Consider the following 20,181-nt stretch of genomic DNA (forward strand, 5'->3'; position numbering starts at 1 on the left):
GTGGGAAAACTGTAGGGGAATGAAGCGGCTTCCCAGACCCTTTTAAGTCACATCAGATGAAATAATTGTTCACTACACCTTTTCATAAGGAGGGTTCTGCTGGGAGCTGAGAGCAACAACAATAGTGATCGGAGTTCAGTGCCCTGTGAAATAATGTAGACGGAAGAGCGAGGAAGAGAAAGAGCCAACTAATTAAAACAAAATAAATACATTAAAAATTATTCAGGGGGCTTCCCTGGTGGCGCAGTGGTTGAGAGTCCGCCTGCCGATGCAGGGGACACGGGTTCGTGCCCCGGTCTGGGAAGATCCCACATGCCGTGGAGCGGCTGGGCCCGTGAGCCATGGCCGTTGGGCCTGTGCGTCCGGAGCCTATGCTCCGCAACGGGAGAGGCCACAACAGTGAGAGGCCCGCATACCGCAAAAAAAAAAAAAAAATTATTCAGGCTGTAGGTGTATATTCTGTACAAATCAATTTCCACTGCAATTCTTGTAACTTGTTCACAAGCAAATGGCTTATGTTCCTCCTATGTGCCACTGTTGTTGCTAATTAACACAGGCTTGAGATGCCTGGGAAAAGAAACAAACACATAAATAAAAACCGTTCTGCAGATGATAGGGAAAGGCATCTGCATGCAAGGCAACAGACTCTCAGAAATATTTTAAAGGATGTACAAAGACTATAAATGTATGTTCTCTCTTTCACCAAGATCCCTTATCAGAATATGCTCATAAGCTATCCCACCTTACCAGAATATTACTTCCTACAGTCTCCTCTCCATAGGTAATGAGTTAGGTAATCACAGTTTTGTATTCAAGGAGGGAGGAAAGCTTTAATTAAACACATTCTAAATTACTCTCTTTAGTGGAACAGTTCAAGGAGTTTAGAGTGGGTTGTGGGCTGGGAAATACCAGCTCATTTCTTCAGACAATTTTTCAAACAATGGAAGACATTGAAATGCCATCAATCTTTCTAGATACTCAGTGGTTGCATTGTTTTCATGGCCTGAAAAGCAGAGTTAGGTAGAATGTTCCTGATCTGCATTTTCAGCGAGGATAGGAGATACATTTAATTAAAATTCAAGTAAACAACCTTCAACCAGCACCTCCTAAATACAAAACTAGTGCTAGGCACTGAGTGCCACACACAGATGAGTAAGACTGGCTACTCCTGGTGAGAAAATGCCTTTCTTTGGGCAGATTCCAAGTTGTGATAGTCTTCCTGTAATATCAGGAAGAGTAAGTACTGAAGTGGAGGTAAAAGCAATCAGCCCTGAGAAAGTAAGGCAAGAAATAATTAATGTGTCTTTCATGGTGTCAGGAAGGAAGAGAAGAATGCTTCTAAAGGAAGTGGCATTTAATTAAGTGGAAAGGATGAGTCAGCATTCAACAGGAGAGATGGCTGGAAAGGATATGCCTCCAAGGTAAGAGGATGCTGCCTTACTCCATTCAGGTCTCTGCTCCAATGTCACCTCCTTGGAGGTACCTTGCCCTCATCTCCCAGCATAATATACTTACCTTGCTAGCAAATCTTCCTAAGGTATGTTCTGCACATTTAGTTGTCTTTTCCACTAAATTATAATAAATATATATGAAACAATTTTGATGATTTAGAATATTCTGAGGGCAGGGAAGGTGAGGAAACCACCTAAATAAATTGATTGGTTTAAAATAGAAATTTGTGCCATAAATAAAATGTAAATAGCGAACGATATAATCACCCAGAAACTAGTTATAATTTTAGAGAATTAAGACCATAGATTATGCAAGATTATATACTAAGAGCCTTCCCTAAAATAACATACATATTTCACTGATTCAGCAAGGTATTTTATACAATTTTCAACTAACAGTAATAGATAAGTGCATGTTTTAGATAACACATTTTAATATTCTGAATTTGGCAAACCAACTCAAATGGGTGCCTGCTCTAAGAAACAATTTAAATGAATTTATTGTAAACAGTAAAGGAAAAAATATGAAGCAATTTAAATGAAAAGCAATAAATGTTTACTAAAATGCTTAGAAAACTTGAAAACCCAGAAAATTTAAAAATAATAATCCTATAATTCTACCACTAAAGTTACTTTCCTATGTGACCAAATCATTTTTGAAAAAATCCTTTTTAAATATATAACACTCCCTAATACTTTACTTAGTCATTTCCTAAGTACTGAAACAAAGACTGCTCTTGGTTTTTAACATTATGAAAAAAATGCGACAGTGAACATATTTACTCGTAAATATTTTTTCAATACTCAGATTACTTTTTAAGAATAAAATGAGTTGGATAATGAATAGATTAGTCATAGTATTGTATTCAAGAAGAGAGGGTGGTTTTCATTTAACCTATTCTAATCTATTTTGTGGTTCAGTTAAGGGCTTGGAGCAGGAGTGGGAGGTAGGAAATACTAGATCTGTGTGTATGCAGTAGCCTATATGTCTTGTTTTAGTCATTACCCTGTGAGGTTCTAGCCTTTCAACCTTGCATCTCAAGCCCAGCATGGTGCCTGCCTAGATTCTTTTGTTTGTTTGTTTTTGAATTTTATTTATTTTTTTATACAGTAAGTTCTTATTAGTTATCCATTTTATATATATTAGTGTGTATATGTCAATCCCAATCTCCCAATTCTGGCTAGATTCTTATGTGTGTTTATGGAGCTGAGTCAGTGCTAATTTAAGCATCTAAACTAAACCTATGATGAAATATGATAAAGAAATATAGTAGTGCTGCTCAAATGTAATTAGAAATATTTTGATAAATATAATAAAAACACTTTAAATATATTGTTTAATGACACAGTTTTCATGATCATTAAGGCATTCATTCTATGATTTGATCTTGAGCATGATTTAAGTAAAGGGGGAATTCAAATAGTTAAGTTTAGGTATGTCTAAAGGGTTGCTTTCAAATTGATATGGTTAAGTATGGTCTGTGATCATATCATGCTGGCTCATGAATTTAAAATGTTCAGTGAGTCAGAAAGCACTTGATTCTAGTTTTGAAATGTTCTCTGTATTTGCAACAATGAGCAGGACCTGTTGTGGCAGTAAATAACGGGAAGATAGAGTTTCACTTCTGAACAGGAAAGATAGAATTAGAGATGACACAAATAGAGTATGTCCATGGCTGCTTTGAAAGAGATGTGTAACCTAAGAACTAGGATGAAAATTAAAGATTATGTGGAGTCATTTGAAAAATGGATAATGATAAAATAGCAATCATAGTTACCATGTATCAATTTCTTGCTGTATGCCAGGCACTGTTCTAAGCATTTTATATACATTAACCCAGTAGTTGCCTCCATAGCAATTAAATCAGAATGTCTGGTGGAAGGGACCAAGCATCAATACTTTTTAATGATGCCCCAGGTAATTCAGTCTGGAAACCATTCAGCAACCCTGCAAGGTAAATATTCTCGTTGCTATTTCTATCTTACGAAGGTGGAAACTTGAGTCCCAGAGAGGTGATATAGCTCTGCCAAGGTCAAAGAACTGAAAAATTGAGACATGGGTCCAGGTGGACTGATTGCAGGGCCCTTGATTTTTTTTTTTTTTTTGCTGTACGCGGGCCTCTCACTGTTGTGGCCTCTCCCGTTGCGGAGCACAGGCTCCGGACGTGCAGGCTCAGCGGCCATGGCTCACAGGCCCAGCCGCTCCACAGCATGTGGGATCTTCCCGGACCAGGGCATGAACCCGTGTCCCCTGCATCGGCAGGCGGACTCTCAACCACTGCACCACCAGGGAAGCCCCAGAGCCCTTGAACTTAACCACTTGCAGTGCCTCCCCTAGTGCCTTAATGCCATTTCTAATGAGTAGCTGTGATTTTTATGAGTTTAAGGGAGTTTCCAATGTATGTTTTAAAAATAATCATTTTAAGAGGTTATAGTCTTTTCCTGTGGTTTGACCAGCATCTGTGATGTTTGGTGGCCCTGGGTAGTACCCACCACTAACATGCACAAGGTTGTCAAAAGTGCCCTTCTCTCTGTCTCATTCCTTAACCTTCCAGATATTACTATTTATATATATCTTCAGAGTCCACCTAAGCCCACATCTGGGAATTGGTTGCATTTGTGAAAGGAAGAGGCCCAGTGCCAAGGCACAGCAGGGCAAGTGCTGACGTTCTTCCTGTTACTGAAGCCCCATTCACCGTGTCCAGATTTCGACTGTTAATTTGCTAGTTGTCCATTACAAAGGCTTCTTTTGTTCAGCCTCTGCTGCAGGCTTCTAGTTCCTCAGATGTCTTTCTGCTTTCATCCGAAACCTAAAGTCAAGTTCCTCAGATGTCCTTCTACTTTCATCGGAAACCTAAAGTCCTGTTATATTATGGGACTTCAGGGGTCTAGTTTTCTGCTTAGCTTTGCCACTCTCACCATAAGACTTTAGTCAAGAGGCTTATACTCTCTTCTAGACTAGTGTACTGTGTGCCGTTCTAAATAGATTTTGGAGATCTGCTTGGCTAACTTTTTGGTTCTTTGGCACGGCATTGCTTTACATTTAAGTTCAAGCATGGACTTCTTCTGCAGACTGCTCACTGATGTCCAGAGCTTGAAAGGCACCACGACCACTGATTTCTACACCCCTTGTGAACACGGTGTTCTCCTGTGAATGGATCCTGTCTGCATGGGTAATTTCGGTCACAGCTACCCTGGTCCAAGCAATTGCCTTTCAGCTATAGCTTGGGGGGTATATTTCATTATTTAATTCCCCTATGGCAACTGTATATCTAGTGTCAGAACAGCTTTAATAAGCGAGGCACTTGGGGGTCTGAGGACTCATCCAGATGTGGAACTCTTCTATGGAGAACTTCTATGCTTTTTTATTTCCTAGGAGATGAATTAATGACCTAAGCACACGCAGTGGTTGCAATAGTTAAAATTTCCCTCCAGTGAAATGGTGCCCTTTGCAGTGGAATCATACAAGCCCACCTGAAGCTGCAGTTGAACCCAGCCACCAGGCTCTGCTAAATTCCAAGGGCAGGGATTCAACAGCCCAGGCTCCACCAAGAGGCACATGTGACTGACAGCAGCAGTTAGAATTCACATAACAACCCGGTGGCTCCCCACCACCACGAACGAACCTTCAGGTTTATTCTTTACCTGTTAGAAATTCTGTCTTGTCATTATGAAACCCAGTCAGGGAGAAAGAAACTGATCGCACTTGCTTCAGTAAATTGTTTCTGAAAGACCTAAATAGGTCACTAATAGTAACAGATTTTATCTGTGTTCTAATCTGCCACTGCTCTTTTTTCCTAAAATGGTACACTCAAGGGCAGAATATATTTTTTCCCCAACATTTAATTAGCAAAAGAAAAATATCACATGAATAAAGAAGCAGCTCATACAACAAAAAAGGAAGAGAACCGAGGGGGCTGCTTCCTGAGAAGACAAAAAGGAGTAGCTCTGACCCCCTTGGTTGCCTCAGGCCCCTGGTGGAGGAGAGGTAAAGGGTAGGACAGGGCAGCTGAGGATGCCAGCTGTCCGGGGCAAGTGCCAGCTCTGAGGGAGTTTGGCTACAGGGCTTGGAGGAAGGAGAGTTCTCCAGCCCCGGGCCCCAGTCGGCCCCAGCACACATCTAGATTTTGCTCTTCGGGAGTTCAGAACACACAGGGCCCTTTGAGAACCTAGAGTCCAACTCATAAGAAGTCTGGAGGAGGAAGCTGTGGCCCGGCGTGGCCCCACACAGCTACAATCTGAGGGTAGCTTCAGATTTACCGCCCACCCCAAGTGCTGCATAGCTGGGGCCAACCATGGCGAGCACCGTATGCTGGAGGCTGGGCTGAGGCCAGCCATGGCACAAGGCCACTTTCTAGTCACTTCAGTGAGGTTCAGTGGTTTTGAAAGGTCAAGAAAAGTCAAAACAAATCCTTTAATATTTAATTCTCCAACTTTCGCATGTTGTATCTCTTCATATTAATACACGGACTTTGAACATTAAAGTGGATATGTTCTAGGCTGTAAAGTTTCCAAATCTTGAACATTATAATTTTTCTCCAGAACATATAGTAGACTGTCTCAAGTAGTAAAGTGACTGCCTCAGACTCATCAGTGAGTGGAGTAAAAACTAGAAAGGGCTTCCCTGGTGGCGCAGTGGTTGAGTCCGCCTGCCGCTGCAGGGGACACGGGTTCGTGCCCCGGTCCGGGAGGATCCCACATGCCGCGGAGCGGCTGGGCCCGTGAGCCGTGGCCGCTGAGCCTGCGCGTCTGGAGCCTGTGCTCCACAACGGAAGAGGCCACAACAGTGAGAGGCCCGCGTACCGCAAAAAAAAAAAAAAAAAAAAAAAGCAAAATCCCGTTGCTGACTGTCCCGCAGGTTCACTCCCATGTTGAGTGACTATTTCCTGTATGAAGGTGCGCCTCGGTCAAATTTAGATTGTCACTGATCTTCAGGGTCGTTCCAAGGTGTAAACTCCGTGAATGTCAAGGGTCTGTAATGAAGAAACCAGACTTCTAAGACAGGGTCCCATCCTGTGAGCTGAGGACCCCTAGTGGTCCCTGCAGTAATAACTCCTTCTGAACAATAAGCATTGTCTGGAGAACGAGTATCTCAAATTACTGTTTTTCAGATGCATGTATATGTTGTTGTGATGAACAAAAACGTTACAGTTGCTATTTGTTACTGTATTTTTTTCAATTAAAAGTTACCCAAAAGTACTATCACTAATTGGAGAGGAGCCAGATGTTCTGATGTTACTCAGAAAGGTTGTGAACCCCTGCTTTAGATAATCTCCCCCAGGGCAGCTACTCTCTGAGGAGCAGCACCTTGAATAGTTGAGTCCACTGAAAACAACAGAAGTGTTCCACAGAACTCAGCCAGTAACAGAATTGTATTAATTATAAATAATGCAGTTATTTTTATTGCAGTAAGTTTTAGAAAACAAGCATTGACCTACAAAGAATTTGTAGGCTCTGACCAAATATCAAGTGCCACAGTCACACAGAGTAGCACTAAATGATCAAATGGGCAAATTTCTTCACATTGGAACTCTGGCTTTCACTGACTATCCGAGAAAATTGCAAAATGCAAAGCCATGTGGGATACCAGGCTTCACTTCAACAGAATTTTTAATTCACCATTTAAAAAACTCACACACACACACACACATACCCCACGCACACACACATACTCAAGAGTCATGTCATGGCTTGGTTCAGCTGTGTGTGTGCATAAACTTTTATCCCTCTGAATCAAGTGTCATCATTATTGCATTTATTGAAATATTCTCTCAGCTTGCCTGATTGCCAGTGCCAGTCTCCTGGGGCAGTCAGGCAAATAAAATTTCGTTTACAGAAAGAATTGATAAGAGAATTTCCTTTTTTCCCTTAGAATTTTCCCCTCCAGCATCTAAAATATATCAGACAGCACTTAAAGTGTCAGAGGAAAAGGAGGACAAGATTTTTCAGAGAACATGGGGCAGTGGGTGGCAGTACATCGTGATTCAGGTTCTCCCTCTTGGTCTGAGAGGCTAGTGGGGAAGACAGTCAGTGCCTTACTTGCCATCACTTAACACCTTATAATGAATTTCCACATCATTACGTTCGTCAAGACAGACATGCATGGATGCTTGAAACGCACAAAAATAATTTACTCTTCAATCTCAGATACACAAATATACTTAAGAAAGAGAAGTTTTATTAGGGCAATTTCACTTTATTTTTCCATACAGCAACGTCAACTACTGCAGTAATAATAAAATAAGCATAAAACAAATTGCAGCCCAAGACAAAATACATAATTTTAAGCAACTACAAGCAGAAAGTAAGTTGTGATTACATGATAGTAAAACCAAGCACATCTGTCCTTTCAGCAGATGAAAGTGTAGGGTTGCTGATAAGTGCAACACTATAACCAGCTGGAGTGAAGGCTGGATACACTAATTCATTAAACAAGTGCCCATTATCACATTTGCTTTTTTGAGTGCTTCTGAGTTGAAAATTAAAACCATGAAATTTGAACTGTGTTTTATCTTTTTCACCTGCTGAAAGAACAGGATCCTACAGCAATTAAAAAACAATCACATAACAACTATAGCTACTGTGTGCTGTTTGGTTTGCCTGTTTATGGTTGAAATTTTGTGAAAGTCAATACTTGTTTTGAAGATTTTTTTTTTTTTTGTGAACAATAAACCACTGAAATTGGCAGAAACTGATTTGAATAGTATATGTCCTTAGTATAGTTCTTTCTCTTTTTTGTTTTGTTGAAGTTTTAAACATGCAGTAGTTTTGAAAAAATGTAAGGAATATTTGATCCATGATTTCACCTTAATGGTTGAAGTACCTGCTAGTTTTGGTAATGATCTTCAGGCAGATTTGGCCCAATGGAGTTTTTGTCAGTCATGAGATCTCGGAAGGATGGCATATCTTTCCAGCTGAAAAAATCCTGGCAAACTACAAGCTGTCCACAAAAAGCAAAGCAACATGTTTGAAGGGGTATGGAGTGCTAACTCTGTGCCACTTTTGCAAGCAATTTTGCTCAGTCTGTCATTGTATTAGCCTTAACAAAACTCCTTGTAATTATAGACGTTTTTATTCAAAATAAGATCTTACTATTATACAGGTTTCTCTCTTTTGACTATATACAGAAGTGCAAAAAGTCAACCTTCTCTCTAGACGTTCCAACATGCTAAATTGCAGCATAATCAACCCTCAAGAGTTTGCACACACGCTATAATTCTCATTACGTAAACTTTGAGTATTTGGATTATCAACAAAAAGTCCCTTGTTCTATTTATTGATTATGCAGCTTATTTATAACAAGGCCTGATATTCAGGGATTTCAAAAATATTAAACAATACTTTAACATTTGAAATGGATACAGTAGAAAATAAATTTTATTCTAATATCTAGGATCTAGATCTTCTTATAATAACTAATTACAAACAAAATAAATCATCAAAATATTACTCAATTGTCTGCCAGGATTGTTGCGATAGCAACAACTTAACTTCTTACTTAGCAATGATTATATATTTATAAGATATCCATATAAAAGATCTTTGTTCTTTTAATGAAAACTAGACAAGAACTAACAATGACTGACATTCTTACACTTTAATATTAAATCAGTAAAATATAAATCATTTAGTTAACAATAATACGAATATTCATATGACACTACATGTAATTCAAAACTGAGTATGTTATGAAGGAAAAACTACTTTAATTTTTTTTTTGTATTTTGAAAAGTTCATCGGTAAAATCTAATAAAACAAGAGTCTATAAACTGAAATGGTATTCAATTGTTAATAGAAAATGAAATCTAATAAATGTAGGAAATGAAAAACTACATTTTAACAAGAAAAATAAGTAATATTCTATAATGTAACTAACTACAATAACATATGGAGTCACCATTACTCTCTTAACACGATTGAAATTACATTGGTATGGGTTCCAACCCGTAATGTAATAATCTAAGGCTTTAATAGATGTACAGTACAATCAGTAAAATCAACACATCAGTCTTATATTAGAAAGCATCTCTCTCAAGCATAAAAACTTGCAGTAAACTTGGAAGTATGGAAAGTTCTAGAACTGAACTTTCACTTCTCCCATTCCATACTAGAACTACCAGTGACCTGGCCCCTACTTCAGCAATTTTTAGAACTGCTGAACAGAGCAAAAATATCCTTTACTAGCTGCAACATCCAAACCACAAAAAAGGAATTCCTTTGGATGAATCCATTCTTAAAAACTGAATGCACATCTATTTTTTTTTTTAATTTTGTAAAAGGCTTTCTAAGGCTATAAGCAGTAAATCTGAACAAAACAAAACAAAACAAATCACATATAAAATTCACCCATGTACTTAACCCACCCAGTGACTAGGTTAATTAAACATTTCCCATTTTCATATTTTGGTTTATCATGCATCTGATGAGTGCTGCTTTCTTCTTTGTTTAGAGTCACTATTTTAAATGTGACTGTGATGAAGCATTTAAGCAAATGTGAAACCATTTTTGCAAAGCATTTAGAGTCTTCTGACTTTTGACAGAGCTATAAATAGAAGCAAAATAATTTCCTCCAACTTTTTTTTTTGTTATCGTGTCTCAGAAATGGCATATCCCTTTTGAATAACATGTTATACAGTATAGTATGCATAAATATTACACTACAATGCATTAAAATAATTTTATATATATATCTATTATATATATCTCCAGTATGTGTGAGTTTATCTGTATTGAGAGAGTTTGTATTGTGCTGTCTATTTTGTTACTGTAAAGTTAAATCGGCCATTTCTGAGACAGCTTTGGTTTCCAAAAAAAAAGGAAAAAAGAAAAGAATGGTGCCCTTTGACTGATTAGTACTAGCAAATAAGCAACAAAATGTGGCTCCGAAAACAATAACACTGAAGAAATAATACTCTAATTTGATGTACAGTCTATGGCACTTCATGAGAATCCTTAACAACATGGTACTTAAAGCCATGATGTGCTTTAAAAGATACACAGTTGTGGTTTTGCTTGGCACATTCATCTCTGTCAGATCCCTCCCTCACCACACCTTAAAATCTACTACATTAAAAATATTACTCTTAAACAAAAATGACTGTGCATGCACGCTCTCATCTATAATGGCAATTTTAAATACAAGGTGCACCTTTGTTATTTGTAAACCTTGAAAGAAATAAACTTATTTTTAAAAAATTATATCTTGGTCTACAGACGTACCAATACATAATAGAATCATGGTTACACCATAGTCTGTCTTTTCAAGATGGCATGAATATATAGGAAACTAATTAGGTCTGCATATTTGAATGCATCACTCTGTGCTAGAAAAGAAAGACAATGTTGTTCTTTTAGACAGGAATATCACCTCAGCACAAATATCAATTAAATGTACAAAGTGTATAGGCAACAGTGTGCAGTGGATTTCCATGTTGTCTTGTCTTCTGGTTAACATGCAATATGCGGATGTCTTGTGGCTGAGGGGTTTTGTGTGTGTTGCTTGACGGTATATACACTATGGCTAATGACCTCGTCCTTTACTCTAACAAAGCACACTGTCCTTTCCTCTTTAGCATGATCTGCAAGGGAAAAAGAGATAATCTTCGTTAAAACAGACAATATCTAACAGCGGTTTCCAATATGCATTCAACATGAAAACTGTATTTCTTGGTTTAAAGAGTGAACACATGTATATTGTATCTTCATGTAAAAACAAAAAACACTTCACAAGTACAAAGGACCTAAATTTGTTGATCGTTTCTTCAAGAATAAAATGACATGCACAGCTTAATAAAACTGTAGACTCTGAACAAATATCACCCAACACCAAGCTCAAAGTATAAAATACATTTGTGGAATCAAGGGGCATAATGTAGGAGAGCTCTTTTTACCACTGTCATTGTGGGGCCGAACTTACAGCTCATTTTACTTCTAAAGCTTAATAGGTTTCAAGAGTAATGATTTGGCCCACGAAATTAAAATCCGTGCAACAATCCTATTGAACACAATTTGCTCTCTTTGGGTGCTTGATTAGCACAGTATGTGTTTGAAAAAAAAATAAAAGAATGATACTCTACATGACTGTTTTGGATAATTTCAAGTTTGGATTTTTCCCACTAAAGACAAGAAAAGAAAAATTGTTCCTTATGCTCCTGACCAATTAAGGTTGAACTGATATTACAATGCACCTGTGAACTGAGTTCCAGTTTTTACATGAAACGTGTTCCCAGAGAATCTTTACATATTAAAATATGCTTTAGCACACAACCTTGAGAATGAAAGAGATCACGATTCTGCTGCACTCAAAAACCAGTTTAAATATTGTAACTCCTAATGAAAATGAGTAATCATTTGTTAAACAGAACATTAAACAGCCTAAGTTTCAACACACACAAATCCACTGTTTTGCTAATTGATGAGCTTACGGCCATTTGCTATGATTTTTTTTTCAACCTGGATTATTGCTAAGAAATAGAACGTAGTTACAGATATACATACCAAACACACCCAACTGACTATAAAAGCTTGAAAGTTTTTTTTAACATGTCAAAAAGAGAACTCTACTTCCAAAGCTACATACTACAAAGTGATGTGCTTATTCAAAATGTGGCTATTGTTCAGAATAATAAACCTTATTATCAGAACTGCATCAAGAGAACTTATGAAACACAAAAATCAGTTTCAGTAATTTAATTCAGGATTGCAGCATGTCTCTGGTAGTACTCCTCAGATTGAGTCTATCATTTCTTTCTTAAACGGCTCTCAGATTTCATCTGTACGCTTCTCCTGCACGGGTTCACCCTTTGACCAGCTGTTACTATGCTCAAGGGCCTCTGAACTGGCCCCTCTCCTGACTCAACACCTCCATCCCTTCTTCTGTAAGGCCCTGACATCTCCCTTCTCTCTGTAACAACCGTCATTGTCCAAATTCACTTAATTTCTGACTCTGTTAGGAAGAGCTGCTCTCTCATCTTTGCTCCAAGAGAAATGTGTTCAAACCTCTCTTATTTTTATGTAGAGTGCTGAAAGTTACATCATTATCTCATTATCTACTCATCTTTTATTTCCCTGACCTGGTAATTAACACACAGTAGCACCAAAAAATCATTTGTAAATATGTTAATGAACAGATAAATGAATGAAAGGAAGCAACAAAAAATGATCACCCATCTTATTTACCAGACTCAGTTTTAAGCATTATGGCTCTTTCTAAATATAAAAATAGATACTTAATATACTTCTGAGCATGTAGATAACTTGAACACATGCATACTGAATAAAACATATGCTCTATGGATGAAAAATGGTCATCTTTGCAAGTGTCTAAGTCAATGTGTCTGAGAGCAAACCACAAGACTTTCAAATCATTTGAGCAACGACATCATCTTTAGAATTATATGATCCTCCAGGGTGACTATTCTGAAGTACCTAAAGTTTACCCGGATACATAGATGTGTGTGTGTGTGTACATGTGCACATACGTCCGTGTGTGAATATATTTATTTAAATCAGACTCTTCGTATTCTAATGACCCTGTGTGTGGCGAAGCATGGGGTAAGGTGGGTACATGTTCTCATTTAGGATTTAGCAAAGCAATTTTTGAATAAAATAAATGCTGACCTACACCAGGGATCAGCCAACTATTGCCTGTGAGCCAAATCTGGCCTGCTGCCTGTTTTTGTAAATAAAGTTTTATTGGGACACAGCACACCTTTTAGTTTACACATTGTCTCTGGCTGCTTTTGTGCTACAGTGGCAGAGTGGAGCAGCTGTAACACAAACCCTATGGCCCACACAGCCAAAGATATTTACTATCTATCTCATCTTTCAAGAGGAAGTTGGCCAGCCTCTGATCTATGCCTTCTGTTTAGTTTTAAGTTGCCTTTTTTCTTCACTATTGTGTTTATTTCTAATATGAAATAACAACAAAATTAATATATCCTAAGTATTACACAAATTTAAGTGACATCAACATATTTATTATGAATTCACGTGATAAAATTCCTCATAACCCATCTAAGATAAAATTGTGAGTTCTATGTAAATACTTGCTTTGAAATCTTATAAACTTTTCTTAAGTGCATTACACAATTGTTATCTTAAAAAAAAAAAACCACCACGAATATACACTCCGTATTACACAATGAACTTACTGTGTAGTGATGAAAGTTCTACATCTGGGTGACATACTTGTGGCTAGTCAGATGTTCGGCAGATATTATGGGTATCTAGCAAATAAAAAATTATTTAATGAATGGTCCATGCCAGCAAGCCAACAACCAAGAGATGAAAACATTTTAATATTAAATTTTTCAAGAAAAGTGGCATTCAGCTGTGAGGTGACAATCCTTATCTGGTCAACATAACAGTAAAGTTAATGTAAACTTAATGCCCAAGTAGCAACTCGGTCTTAAAAATCTCGGTGTTAAACGCTGTTCTATAAATGTTATCAGTTTTTAGGGAGTAAGAGAAGTAAAACTATCCAAAATTCATGCAGAGCAGTCATTGAAAGAAGCCCTTTTTGTTGGCCTACACACACACACCTGTGGTTTCAGTTATTCAGTAATCCAAAAAGTAAAGTAAGAAATGTCTTGCCTATTTTTGTGCAACCAGTTTCTGCCTTTTCATTCAACTGATGGTGTCTAACTTTCTTCCCAAGTTGAAAGTACCAGGTAAGAATTATAAAGGAGTATTTCAAAAGAACTGGATAACTGTGTTAAATCTACTTCAGAACATATTTCTGAATCCTGATTGCACATTTTATTGTATTTTAAATGGGCAAGAGTATTACAAAACTTGAGAGAAAGTACAATAAGGAAATACAATAAGGAATATAGAGGTGACTTGTTTCAATCATCCCAAAAGCCAAGATCTTCCAATTTGTAGCCTGATTCTCCTCCAACCCAGAAGTATGACTGCTGTCCTGGGAGAGGCAGCACAATAGATATGCAGACAATCAGAGGAATGAAAGCACGGGTTCTAACACTAGTGATCCATTTCCCGGTGTGTAACCTTGAGCAAAGCACTCACTCTGTGCTTACGTTTCCTCATCTCTAAAATGGCACTAATCCCATTTCGGCAAGGTTGATGGGAGAATAGTAAAATCACATATATGAAGGCATTTTGTTGTTGTTTCAATTTAGATGTCCTAGACCAATTCAACATATTACAATCCACAGTCTGGAGTGTAAATTAATATGTCTCTATTTTATTTCCATTTCTCAGCTGATATCTTTACACCATTTTACAGCATTGGCAAATGGCACGAAAATGTGCTCCAAGCATAATGAAGCTTCTCATACCATTTTTCCTGCTGCTGCAGGACAGGATGTTGCACCCAACAGTGTAGAAGCATCAAGGATGGGGCTGTCGAAACATACCAAGGACCTTCAACACCAATCGATGCAGATGAAGGGCCAGCTATAAACTTCTGCATGCATGCAGGCTGCATTTTGTGGCATCAGCTATTTCCAGCATTGCTACTGTACTGTAGGCATATACATATGTATGTATATGTAGATATAATATATGTGTGTATATATATATCCATTCCCTTTTCTTTCTTTTGGTTGTGAAACAGTATGAAGACCCAAGATTATGCATGAAATGGTCACAGCACAATGCAAAAGTAAAGTGTCCCCTACAACCAAGGTGGCCAGGGCATGTTGAAATTTGCTTTGCTGTACTTCTGCTTACACCAGCAATTCTATAGTCATACATGGTACACACCAGAGAGTTCAACATCATCAATCTGCACCATAAACGGATTGCATTGAATCCATTAAGAAATTTCTACCAGAGATTACTTACTGACATGCCACATATGCACAATCTAGCATTCTTGTAAAGGAGTCTGATGTGTTAGCATAAATCCAGGGCTATTTTGACAAGCTTCGGAAAAACTAATGATTCTTTGCCAAGAAATGTTTAAGGCTTGTCTGAAACTTTAAAATACATCCATTTTGGCGTGCTGCTTTTGAAAGTTTGTAATGGCTATACTAATAGCTTATAGTTCTTCAACAGTACACGGTGCACTACAGAAACAAGGGTGGCCACTCCTTATAGCAAAATAACTGCGAATTTGGATGGTACTTAATTGGTCTTCTTTTCCCAAAGGGGCAACACGTTGATTCCCATCTGATACTGGTTCTTCTGAGAATCATTTGGCTACATTTAACCTCGGTCTGGGGGTTATCTGAAATTTGATTTGCCTCTAGATTTTTTCATATGCTATTAACCCTACTGAACTTTACTTTCATAGCAAACATATATATCTCTATATTCAAGCCAAAACCTACTTTACATAAATTTGACATTGATTCAACCAGTATTTTCTAGAACATAATTTTAAACAGGAGCAGAAAACCTGGTTGAATCCATGCAAATTTTAAAATGTAAATATTTTAATAATCAATTTCTTTTGAATAATCACATAAAGTTTAAATTTCTGAAACCGATTCCTTTTACTTAAAAATATCCTCTGTATTTGTCACTCCATAAGCTGGTATGGAAGATAGAATGACTCAATTTGCCATACTGGATGCCTTTTTTTTTTTCCTTCATAACCCTCCAACGTTTATGCTGAGTAGTTACAGAAATAAGAGCACTTAGGAATTTTATTTTTTCCCTTAAATCATCACTGAGAATCAAAACTTGGACACAAATTTAACTTATTTTGAATATGCAATCTGCTTACTGAATAAAACTGTAATGAATTTATAACAAACTCTATTTACAAGAGTGGTCATTTGTGGCATAGATAACATTTAAATATTTTGCTTTTTATGAAGAATTTGGGCAAGAACTAAGAAATTGTATATATCAAATGCTTATAACAAAAACCTTAAAATCACCTGTATTTTAAAAATGATAAGTTTCAGGTGTGCCGCATTGTAGTTCAATGTCTATATACACTACCCTGTATAATTTCCATGGGTCAAAACACCTGCGTGATGGATTGAGACCAACTGAGAATTGCTTGTGTAAATACCATTTTAGTAGCTTTAGAAATGGAGCTGCGACAACTTCGGAGCACTTATAAATGGCATAAAAGCATTCTGCCGCTCATCAGAGAGAATGTGTAGGCCAACAAGAGGTATCTTTGAAACCCCATGCTCTTAAAGCACCCCCTACAGCCCTCACGGACACGCGACTCCCACGGACCTCAGTGGGAAATCCACGTGCGTCAGGGCTGTTGGACTGAGCCCTACGAGAGTTGGTTTTTAAGAAACAAAGCTGTAAATTAGCAAACCTGGTTGGCTGTGGCGGTTGCAGCGAAGGGAACACTTGTGGCAGATGTTGTTGCTGCGGACACAGTGGCTGGCGTAGCACCGTGCACCATGGGAACTTTCGGAGGGAAAATCATATAAGCAAACATACAGAAGAGTGTAGCAATATGGAAACCATGGCAACATGGAGGAGATAATTGGGCATGGTATTTATCACAGCAACAAGCCGTGTGACGGGGCATCATCACCAGTGAGTGACATGCAATCACAGCGCAAAGCAGGACAACATTCCAAGGAGAGAAGGGGAAGGGGGGATGAAAGAGAAAAAAAAGGGGAAAAAAAGCTTGTTACCATCAAATCAAGAAAATTGACACAAACAGGCTTACTTTGCTAAGTCAAAAACGAATTTTATATAGTGTTCATAGTCAGACATTCAAAATCTAAGTGAAAATACAGGTATTTACTTCATATATACAATTATCTGTTTGAATAAAAGTCTGTTTTCTTATTTACTATTGTAAAAATATACAATATATTACTTTCATGAGATAGTTTTTTTTTTCTTACACACCAGAACTCATAGTCCAATCAAAATCCACCAAAGGTGACTAAAGGAAACTTGTGTGTAAAGAAAACATTTATGTGAGTCCATGTCAATTAAATAGAAAATGGCATTTAATTGACAGGTGTTAGTAAAAAGGAAATGGACTTGCCCAATAGATATAAGTTAAACTTAGCAGTGGATTTTGAGGGGCTGTGAGGTGCACCATAGGTTTAAGATAATCAAGAAACAAAGCTGGCACCTACCAACACTTGTAGCGGGTGTCATGCACAATATTGAGCCTGCCCATCATGCATTGCAACAGGAAGGTGGATTTGAAAAGGGAAAAGAATTAAAACATCCCATCACACGTGTAATTAGGAAATTCATTTGAACAAAGAAGAAAAATTGTTATTATGGGAACAGTGGCATGTAACTGTCAGCACAATCAAATCATACAATAGCATAGTGATCAATTAGAACTAGTCTCAAGTGAAGAATAAAAGCCAGTTTAACTGTGTGCTGGTACACGTTGTTTCTCCTAATTGCTGCCTACAAATAAAAGTATTTTGAAAAAAATTGAAACCTCCTTAATTCTTTGAAAAATAATACCGCAATTTGTTTTGTTTTAATCTGGTTACTAGCCATCTGGTAGCTTTGCTATTTCTGATTTTAACCTATGAACTGAGCACATGTTAAATCATTAGAGATATTTATTATTAAGATGCTAAATAATTCAACGCACAAAACTGACTTAACAATGTAATGAAATCAAAACATTCATTTTCATTCCTTCGGTTTTATTTATTTCCCTGTTCACTGTAGCGACAACAACACAGACATGGAAGGGGTTATGATCACCCATACAGGAGTTTTATTCGGAGGGGTACCAAGCAATAAATTATGCATAAAGTGAAAGTGAACTTCTGCATTGCCTTAGTTGGGAATTTAGATGTAAGGAAAACATTTAGATGGGATATACTTTTGTATAAGTCTCGAACTGGTTTACTTAGTAGGTATCTGGGAAAACAGACTGGTTTTCACTGCTGGTTTAGACCCTCAGGACTTCTTGGAATATCAAGTGTTCTACAAAATTTCACATCCAAAAAATGGTTGATTAGATTTCAGTAAAAACCCTGAATGGGAGATAATGAAGATATATACATTGCATATGGGGTGTTAGCACTGATGTTCACAATGGCTCCACCATGGCGTTAAAATAAATATTACGTATATAGTCCCTGTTCTCTTTGACATATAAACATTGAAAAATCTAACTTATTTTACCAAGTACAGGGCACTTTCCCACATACTGAATTACTGTTCTTTCTATGAGATTATTTTAGACTTCTAGGTTTTAAAATATCAAATGATTTTATGTTTCTATCTGAATCTTGGTGCATCCTATTTAAATACTAGCAGCATCTGGGATGAACATTTGTTAGAAAAATATCTGCCAATTGCGTCTTGTCAGAGATGGCCCTCTGAAACAAAGCTGCCATTGAGAAGCACAGATTACTTAACTGGCATCCTTGTAACAGCTGCAATTAGACTGTTATCACAATTAGACGGTGGGCACGATGATCAGTGATTAAACTAGGTAATGGGGCTAGGGCGGCATCCTCTCAGGTGGAGTACTATTACATTGATAGGCATTATTTAAGACCCTTGAAGATCTCTGTCATTTGCTACCACTACTGAGTCAAAGACTTGTGAAAGACAACAAAAACAAACCAGTAATAACAAAAACGGCAATTTGCGACAGTAGAGCAAGCAAACTTTAATACTCTAGATCTTATGAAATCATTATCCTATCATAGTGGGGTGGGAGGACAGAGAGGATGAAAAGACGAATGAAAAAGAATAATGTGCAATCGGATAAACAGTCGTTTTAAATACTGTACAGGTTGTAGGTTTTAAATTTATTATTTACTATGATGCTGCAATTTGCCTATGGTATTTCATCCCGTGCATAATTGAGGCTGCACATGCTGAAAATGAGTTAAACTTACCCTGTCTCTCTAAAACTCTAAAGCATTTATGATTTGCATTTCAGTTTGAGTTATCTTCCTCGTTAACATTACAACCAATGCACACAGTTTTGAGAGGGATTTGCAGCAAATAAACATACGGCAGCAATGAAAATACTAGCCAGGGTGCAATAACTCACAAATACGAAGACATAATGCTGTAGGACCCACTTACCAAAAACAAAAATCACTTTTGAAATGACCATAATATCCATCTTTACATCAGATGGGTTGATTTATTAATAATGATTGTACAAGTAGCCAATTAAAAATTTTTCTTCAGTTTTCAGCACAAGGCAACATTTAAGGGAATGTATTTGTCAATTTTGAATCTCCCCTACAAAGGTATTTGCAGAGCAGAATGGTGTGTTTCTGAGGAATGTAATACTTTAATTACATGATATTTATATCAAAATGTTAAATTGATCTGTATGAAGCTGCAGAAAAAATTACCAGGAAGGTAAGTTACAAATGAGATGTTATGTGTAGGTAAAATCAGTTCAAGGAGAAAGGAAGGAAGTAGAGAGAAAAAGAATTATAATGGAGATTTGGTTGGAGGTTTGAATTTAGATATGGTAATTCAAGCCTATTTAGGTAGATTATGATAGAAGTATAAAGATGATTTAAAGTCTTCTAAAAATAATTTATATCATTTCAAACTAAAAGTTCAAAATCAGTTGAATTATTCTCAAAATTGATATCTAAAGAAGCAACAGCTTCATATAATTTATTCCTGTTTCTGTTCAATCTATTGAATTCTATTTTATTGCACTACTGAGTTAGGAAATAATAAAACTCAGTGCTTACTACATTCCAGGCTTTATTCTAGACTCTTAGACTTGTCTATAAAAGTGCTTTAAGAAAATGTTTTCATCAAATATGTTTAGAACTCACTTAAACACAACTTTATGAAATAATTACTACTATTATCC

At 37.2% G+C, this 20,181-nt stretch overlaps 1 protein-coding gene across 18 annotated transcripts in view; it reads right to left on the minus strand.

The window, feature by feature from the left end:
• Window positions 1-7,607: 7,607 nt before the first annotated feature.
• Window positions 7,608-20,181, minus strand: part of MBNL1 (muscleblind like splicing regulator 1) — a 177,758-nt gene continuing 165,184 nt past the window's right edge. For 6 of the 18 annotated variants that reach the window (XM_081234183.1, XM_081234175.1, XM_081234188.1 and 3 more), the window contains 4 exons: window positions 17,486-17,521; window positions 16,702-16,796; window positions 13,604-13,678; window positions 7,608-11,029 (listed from right to left, as the gene is read on the minus strand). In XM_081234183.1, coding sequence (XP_081090309.1) covers window positions 13,622-13,678; window positions 16,702-16,796; window positions 17,486-17,521 — 188 coding nt within the window. In that variant the 3' untranslated portion in view covers window positions 7,608-11,029; window positions 13,604-13,621. Of the gene's footprint in view, window positions 11,030-13,603; window positions 13,679-16,701; window positions 16,797-17,485; window positions 17,522-17,547; window positions 17,772-20,181 lie in introns of those variants that run through there. The other 12 variants (XM_081234191.1, XM_081234178.1, XM_081234181.1 and 9 more) reach the window with 4 other exon arrangements.

This window comes from Mesoplodon bidens, assembly GCF_964165515.1.
Source record: "Mesoplodon bidens genome assembly, chromosome: 5".
In the NCBI taxonomy this organism is placed as follows: domain Eukaryota; kingdom Metazoa; phylum Chordata; class Mammalia; order Artiodactyla; family Ziphiidae; genus Mesoplodon; species Mesoplodon bidens.